The 8,592-nt window shown below is 34.6% G+C and overlaps 1 protein-coding gene across 1 annotated transcript; it reads left to right on the forward strand.

The window, feature by feature from the left end:
* The first annotated feature begins 364 nt into the window (after window positions 1-364).
* On the forward strand, window positions 365-3,054 carry LOC106766356 ((3S,6E)-nerolidol synthase 1-like). The gene is made up of 7 exons (XM_014651090.2): window positions 365-520; window positions 652-922; window positions 1,279-1,651; window positions 1,734-1,952; window positions 2,034-2,172; window positions 2,400-2,648; window positions 2,763-3,054. Exons 1-7 carry the CDS (start codon window positions 377-379, stop codon window positions 3,048-3,050), a joined length of 1,683 nt encoding a protein of 560 aa, XP_014506576.1. The 5' UTR covers window positions 365-376; the 3' UTR covers window positions 3,051-3,054.
* Window positions 3,055-8,592: the final 5,538 nt, after the last annotated feature.

The following is an 8,592-nucleotide window of genomic DNA, read 5'->3' on the forward strand; positions in this document are numbered from 1 at the left end:
TCCAAATTAATTACCACTTCAACCGCAAGATATAATGTCATTGTTTTGAATAGATGTAACTCCATGCATAAGTCGTTTTGAATTGTATTCAGTTAGTTAGAGTGGTGGAATTGTCCCATCCTACAATGAAAGTTGGAAAAAATGGCTCAGCTTTTTTACTTCTGTGTTGTGTATGTACAGCCATTGGCCACTTGAACACCGACAAGTGAATTGCCAAACAAAACACTGTGCATGATATCATATTACCTTAAAATGATATCGAAATGCACTATTTAGCATCTTCATTCCTCACCCTATAAATGTACCTAATTATGGTGATGTATCTCACTACTGTCTCTCTATCTATCTGCTTAACCATATTTGTTTTGTTTTGGCCATGGCACTGCATTTCGTGTCCTGCATTTTTGCTTCCAGACCTCCAACTGTTGCAGCAAAGGCTCAACATTCTGAATATTTCAACCCTTCCAACAAATGGAACTTTCTTCCAGAGGAAAGGTCTAGCTTAGAAGTATATAAAACGGTAGGTCAAAATTTCATGTTTTGCTAACCTTCTTGTTTGGAACCTGACAATGATAACCGGATCGATCACACACACAATCATATATATGCCATGCATGAAGGGTTGAAGTGATTATTTAGTTTCCTTTGCAGGGAGATCTGAGCACGAATCTCTCAGAGAAAGTAGAGGTGGTGAAGAATGAAGTTTGGAAAACTGTGGATGAAAGCTCATTCGAAGGTTTGTGCATGATTGATGTAATGCAGCGCTTAAATATTGATTACCATTTCCAAGACGAAATTGAAACATTCCTAGGGAAGCAATATGCGAATTACAGTAGTGTTGGGAGTGGTTATGGTAATCATATTCATGAGATTGCACTTCGATTCAGGCTATCCAGACAACATGGTTACTTTGTGCCCGAAGGTTGGTTCTACTAAACTTTATACTTCCATGTGTCTACATGTTCATCCACTCACTCCTATACTACACTGACACTTATACGCTAAAAGCCACATAAATGTGCGACAAGAAATTATTACCCATATGTATCGATATTTAATGAAAATTTTATTTTCTTCCAAAAGATTTTGAAAATAGTAACACTCGACTAATTAATGAGAAAATTTTCTAATCCTGCAAAACCAAGGGCACAGTTTTTATTCATTTATTCATTTATTTATCTTTTGCTTCTTTCTCCATGCTGCTGAAACAACACATGGTTGCTTTCCCTTTTTAAATTATTTGAAGGCTAAAATGTTTGTTCATTGGAAACATCACAGAAGTGTTTGAAAAGTTCACCAACAAGGAGAGAAAAATCAGGCCAGAACTTAGTAAAAATATCGTGGGGATGGTAGACATGTATGAAGCTTCACAGTTAGCCGTAGCAGGGGAAGATATACTTGCTGAAGCAGAAAAATTCAGTGGCAAGGTCCTAAAGGAAAAGGTAGATTGCATCGACAGTCATGGAGATCAGTTTATAAAGAGAACCTTAGAACACCCTTTTCACAAAAGCTTGCCCTTATTTACCGCTACAAAGTTCTTGGGCGATTTTCATGACAAGAATCTATGGCTAAGTTCCTTTCGAGAGATTGCAAAAATAGATTTCAGTTTGCTACAGTGCTCGTACCATCGAGAGATTGGTCAAATTACGAAGTATGGTGGAAGTTTAATTCAGTTGATGAACTAAGCTATCTTGTTATGATGATCAGTCCTTACAGTTCAATCATTTTTGCAGATGGTGGACCGAGCTTGGCTTAGCCAACGAGTTAGTGTATGCGAGAAACCAACCCCTTAAATGGTACATTTGGTCGTTGGCATGCTTCGCGGATCGTAGTTTCTCAGAGGAAAGGATTGAGCTCACAAAACCAATATCTTTGATATACATAATAGATGACATTTTCGATGTTTATGGGACTCTAGACGAGTTAACTCTGTTCACAGAAGCTGTTTGCAGGTGGGTAAATGAAACCACTTATTCACTATAAAAGTTTTCATAGATCAAATTACAGACAAAGATTAACAAAGAACAATGCAGATGGGATATTACAGCAGTTGAACAACTTCCAGATTACATGAAGACATGTTTCAGTGTCCTCTATAATCTAACAAATGAAATCAGCTCCAAGGTCTTTCAGAAGCACGGCTGGAACCCCATACACTCACTACAAAATGCGGTAAAAGAATAACCACATATGGGTTAATTTTATATTCAACAGTAAACACTTAGTTGACAAAGATTTATGTGAGCTTTTTTCCCTCGAACTTATAAGCACTTACACAGAAATAGACGATGGAGACCAGAAATTTGGTTTATAAATATATATTAAGAATTTTATCATAATTGAACCTTTACATTTTGATAATGATATATAATGTAAAAGTGATGGTGATTTTTGTGCAGTGGAAGAGTTTGTGCAAAGCCTTCCTAGTTGAAGCAAAATGGTTTGGCTCTGGGAAGTTGCCCGGTGCTGAAGAATACTTAAACAATGGAACAGTAAGCTCTGGAGTGCAAATTATGTTGGTTCACACTTTCTTTCTTTTGGGTGAAGGACTAACCAAGGAAAATGTTCAGATCATAGACAGAAATCCTGACATCATTTCTACTCCGGGAACAATTCTTCGACTCTGGGATGACTTGGGAAATGCACAGGTAAACAGATTTTATGTGTTGATAGAGTTAACATATAGGTTGTAAATTATTATTGTGGTATTATATATTAGTCAAATATTATAAATTTGTGGTACCACTGGTATTGTTGTGAAGGATGAGAATCAAAAAGGCAATGATGGATCGTACGTGAATTATCTGATGAATGAAAAGCCAGAGTACACGAGAGAAGTAGCAAGAGAAAGAGTGATGAGTAAGATCAGTGATGCATGGAAGAACCTCAACCAAGAGTGCTTGTTTCATAAACATTTCCATCCAACATTCAATAAGGCTTCACTCAATCTCGCAAGGATTGTACCATTGATGTATAGTTACGACGACGAACAGTCCCTTCCAGAACTTGAGGAGCAATTCAATTCTTTGCTTTATGATAGTTTTCTTTAATTTATAGTAATCCAATGAATCCCTATGTTGGTTTGAAAAAAATAATCTTTGTATTTGTAAAAGAAGAAAGAAATTAAAACCTAAAATAATAAATGTAAAATGGATATAAGTTTGTTGGTTATCAAAATAATATAGTACCCATTTAAATAACATATTCATAAATAGTATCCTGTGTTAAAAGTTTTGATGATAATAATATAACATTGATCTAATTATGTAACATTATAATATTTTTCTACACGTATGATTATACATTTATATTTGTTAATCGCTGAACAACACTTTTACCCGTAAATCATTCAATAATATACTACTGGAATAGTTTATAACATTATAATAAAAGAATTCATTAAGTAAAATAATTAACTGATTTCTTATTCATAAAATCAATCATTAATGATAATTGTATTAATTATTCTAATCAATCGATTCAAACATGTGCATATTAATATACTAAATAATAAAATGACAATTTGTGTGATATATGGACATAATTTATATGAATTACTGATAACACTTACCTAGCTAAAAAGGAAAGCAATATTGTCATTATTTTCCTTTTATATTACGTACAATGTGCCGAAGCTAAATCAATAAAGTTGTTTAAGAGGAATAAAATATTATATCTTCAGAATTATAACAGAAATAATGAAAAGATTGTTCTATCGTAGTCAAATTCTAAACAACTAACTACTAAAATTGTTATCCATGCTCAAGTTTTGATATTCTATATTTTAAGTTTAAGAGTTTGTATAAGTTGAAGTAAGAAACAGTATATTCTTTACCTTGTGAATTAAACAACTTTGTACGGAAGCCTTATTCTATATATCCCTTTTATACGAGAGTTAACCTTTTAGTTTCAAAACTTAGAAACGGTGGAAAATAATATTTAGATCTTTTTAGTCCAAAGGACAGATTAAGAATGGAATAACCAATAATGACTTGTGTATTTGTAATAGTCAAGAATGACTTGTATAATCAGATTGTAACTAACTCTAATAATTGTTTGAAGAAGAAAATGATGTATAAACTACTAAAAATTAAGGATTTTAACTCGCCTATTTAACATCGATTTCGTTGCAATCAAATCACAAAATAGCGTGATAATATTTTTGTAATTATCGTAATCATATATGTCTCAGTTAAAAAAGAACCGAAACATAAAATAACTAAATTCTTTTATATAGGCTTTAGGCAACGATTCTTAATCGAGGTGGTAGAGACTTATTGTCTCAATTAAAAAAATAATCGAGGTAATAACATACGTTTATGTTTAAATTTCGTGAACACATATTTTTAGACAAAAGTCATCTTCTACACCACTGATGTCTTTTGTCTTCGATTTCGTGACCACCATCTTCAACATTTCTTCCAAATTTTCTTTCATTTTTCATTGATTAAGTGCTTAGGAATGATTTTATTTCATTTTGACTGATTGATTTTATGCACAGGTTCTCTTCGAATAAACGCTTTGGGATGTTCATTTCGTTTCTTTCAACCCCAAACTCACGTTGAAGATTAGTTTCATTTTATGTTTGTCATGTTTTTGTATGGTTGTTTATTGGACAACGTTTTGTGTCCAGTTTTTTCTAGACATCGTTTCATGTTTTCTAGTTTTCTTGATAAATAGAAAACAACGTTTTCTGGACAACATTTTGTGTGCAGGTATGCTTATGTGTTTGTTTCTATTTTTCTGGGATTATGTAACATGGTTTATGTGATATGGAATTAGAGCTATCAAAACGGGCCACTCGGCCCGACCTAACCCGACCCACCACGAGTTAGACACTTAGTGGGTCAACCCAACCCGGCTCATTTATTAGCAATCCAAAAAAATTCGAATCAAACCCGACCTACTAAGGGTTGGTGGGTAAACGGGTTGGCTCACTTGCTCATTTAATTCCAATTTTTTTTAAATAAAAAAAATTACACTTTTTATAATTCAAATCTAAACAAATTTCACTCCCAAATTTCACTTGGGTGTTTAATTAATTTTTTCACTTCCAATTAATTCAAATCTAAACTGGAATAATTTTTTCAAGCAAAAAAAATAATAAATATTTTTTATAAAATTAAAATTAAATTTTAATAAAATAAAATTAGGTAGGTGGGTTTAACTTGTTAGCTGAGTTCAACACGGCCCACCACGAGTTCAATATGCATGAGCTAAGTTTAAATGAGACGGGTTGAAATCTGACACGCATAAAAAAATATAATTTTTTCAAACCCAACCTGGTCCAAACCCGTAGTGGGCCGGATTGGCCTGTGCGTTATAACCCATTTTGACAGCTCTATATGGAATGGTTAAAGAAAATATCATTTTTTCTAAAAAAAAACATATTTTAAACAACGGTTCTAATAAAAGCCGATGCAAAAAAGATCTATTGCCTCGGTTCTAGATCCAACCAAGGCAATAAACCCAATTTTTTTTTTTTTTGCTTTACAACTTCGAGTTTTTTGAACCGAAACAAAATTGAAACTTTTTGCCTCAATTTTTGAATTGAGATCAAAAGTCTCAACTTTCTACAACAACTATCATAAAGCCAAAACAACCTACGTAATATCCTTTTGTTGCATTGGTGGCATGTTCAAATATGCCCTCTTTTAAGGCCAAACAAGTTGTCGTATGTTCAGCGTTAGCATAAGTATTCTATGTTGTTAACAAGCTAAAATTCATAAGACTTAAAGAGATTAATATCTCATTGGGTGACAAGAATTTAATATCTTCCTAGAACATGAAATAAATAGAATAATTGTGTACTTTGCTTTAAAGTACAAATGAGAAGAACAATTGTATACTACAATCGAATTTTATCAAGAAAGTTACACATAACCATGGAGTACAGATTGCAACTAGGTTGATGGGGGTAACAAACAACCTGTACTTTGGCAAACATATGTTCAGAAGTCGCTTCTTTGTTTGAAATCAAATTTGATGTGATATAATTCATTCCAAACACACCCTTAAGAAAATTCATTAGCTTAAAGCAGTTTGATACTTGAACCTTAGAAGGAGGACAAATGTTTTGAAATATATGTCACATCTCCATGATTGTTATAAATACTGGACATGTGGAATTTTTTTTTTTCTCGTGGTGTTCTAAATTTATGTAATATATGCACTTTAAGTGCATATGGTTATGTCAATATACATAATCTTTGCTTTTGTCTTAAAGTATAACAATATTTAAATTCATGATGGTCATTGTACATGTAGGGCAGATGATATAAATCCATGATGGTCACAGTATAATTCATGCATCAACACAATACATATAGATATATAAAGCTAAATTATATTTAGGTAAATACATAAATAAAGCTAACTAAGATGAACACAAAGGCACAAACTAATTGTATACAAAAGAAAATAAAATACATATGGAGTATCCAAAAAATGTAACGTAAGATGTTAAGGTTCAAAGATTGGCCTTTTCATTGCCTGACACCCTTAAATAGAGAAAAGGAATAGTAGTTAGACGACAACTAGCAAGCAACAACAACTTCACTAACTGAGATGACAAACGTGCAAACGGTTAGATGAATAACATGCAGAGGGCAGACTGTTAACTCTTTGGCAAGTGTACCAAATCGTCTAAAGTAATAAATCGGTAAGACCGGAAATCGTTTCCCAAGAGACTCGTGCAACTAGACAATCGTATAATTTCTAACTAACCTAGACTAAAGAATGTTTCCATAATTTGAGTTTTAGTGACATTAAAGTAACTACAAAACATAAATGATAAAAGTGATCTTAAGCACTCAAACACTTTGAAATGGAGAGATTAGAAATGCAATGGAATGATATTGTTGGGGGTATGCTTTCACCGACTTCACTCTTATGTAAATAAAATTACTTCCTCTTCATTAGATTGTCAAAGTCAATCTACTAAATTACTCAAACCCCAATCCCTTGGTAGAAAGAGCCTAGACTTCCTTATTAACCTCCAATCCCTTGGAAAACCTAACAATTAGTTCCGCATTAAGAAATGAGATTTTAAGACAACCAAAGGGTCTAGTTCTATCCCTAGATACTATCTCCTTTAGGTGTTTAACCCAAATCCGGATTTACCCAACATTTCCCAATATTAAGCAACCCAAAAATCAAGTTATGAGTAGCAATTTCACAACAAGCATTAAGAGAAGAAATCAAACACTAACAATCAATGAAAGAGGCATCTTTTCATTCAAAACAAAATCATTTACATAATAGTTCAGTGGCTACAACAATCCCCCAACAACTATGAAACTAGCTCTCCATGAATGGAGAGCTTGAGCTTACAAAAAATGGTGGAAATGGAAGAAGAAAGGAGACCCAAGGATGAAGAAGGAGTGTTCCCACAACTCCAAGCTGCCTCCAAGAGCTCCAAAATGAGAGAACACGAGTCTGGGTGCCAAAAGATACAAAGTCCCTCGCATTTTTGGTCTAAAAAGACCTAATTTTTCCACATCAGCATTGCCACCGCTCAGCTGCACCCCAGCTGCAGCCTTCCAGAAAGCTGGGCGCTCAGCTGCACCCCAGCTGCAGCCCAGCTTCAGCCTTCCAGAGAGCAGGGCGCTCAGCTGCACCCCAGCTGCACCCCAGCTACAGCCTTCCAGAGAGCAGGGCGCTCAGCTGCACCCCAGCTGCACCCCAGCTACAGCCTTACAGAGAGCAGGGCGCTCAGCTGCACCCCAGCTTCAGCCTTCCAGAGGAGAATAGGGCTCAGCTGCACCCCAGCTGCACCCCAGCGGCAGCAACAGTCTTTGCTCAATATTTCCTCTTTTACATTCATTCTTGCTTCTGTGGTTCTTCCATTCATCGGTTTGGCCAACAAGCTTTATGTACATGATCTAACAACCAAAAAGTGGGGATTGATGAAGCAATTTTAAATGAATTCAACTAAAGTTGTAGCTACTAAGAAACTTAACAAATTCAGGCATAAAGAAGGTATAAAGCTAAGAAAGAGTTGACATTTTCTCTCAATTCACTACTGAAATCATAGCAAAATATGTCATTATCAACTCCCCCAAACTTAGAACCTTGCTTGTCCTCAAGCAAAAGGGTATCTGACTCTCACACAAAAAATATTTTCACAGACGCAACAGAATCCACAACACTTGCTTGACTTGAAACGACTAGAAAAGTGTAACAGATGAGCCTTCCACAGTGGTGCTCACAATACATTCAATCAGTCAAATGCCGCATTTTAAAAGAGATCAACAATCATGGCAGAATGCTTTACTGAATGATGTAGAACCAATCCTCACCCAAGGTAGTGTTTCACTCTAATGCACTGGTGTATGAAGATGTGTATCTATCACTCAACTATCACAATATCACACAAATCAACTTTGTCATTCGTTTCACCCAAATTAAACACATTCACAAGCAAGTCAACATCACAAGGACTTTCATTGGCTTGTATTGAGGCTGGGCTAAGAAAGAAACATGGTTTTTCTGGATAACAAAGCACCTTGAGCTAAGAGATTACACAATTTCAATCATGCATGTAAGTTTCTCTTTTGCTTCACTTAAGTTGCAACCACTTTCTGACTTATA

This window comes from Vigna radiata, chromosome 7 (genome assembly GCF_000741045.1).
Source record: "Vigna radiata var. radiata cultivar VC1973A chromosome 7, Vradiata_ver6, whole genome shotgun sequence".
NCBI classification, from domain to species: domain Eukaryota; kingdom Viridiplantae; phylum Streptophyta; class Magnoliopsida; order Fabales; family Fabaceae; genus Vigna; species Vigna radiata.

What these genes read in the sequence shown, in the direction of transcription:
- LOC106766356 (XM_014651090.2), top strand. Translation starts at nt 377, where the DNA reads ATGGCACTGCATTTCGTGTCCTGCATTTTTGCTTCCAGACCTCCAACT. An exon ending in GAGATTGGTCAAATTACGAA is followed by an intron (nt 1,652 to 1,733) that starts GTATGGTGGAAG and finishes TCATTTTTGCAG; the next exon opens with ATGGTGGACCGAGCTTGGCT. An exon ending in ATGACTTGGGAAATGCACAG is followed by an intron (nt 2,649 to 2,762) that starts GTAAACAGATTT and finishes ATTGTTGTGAAG; the next exon opens with GATGAGAATCAAAAAGGCAA.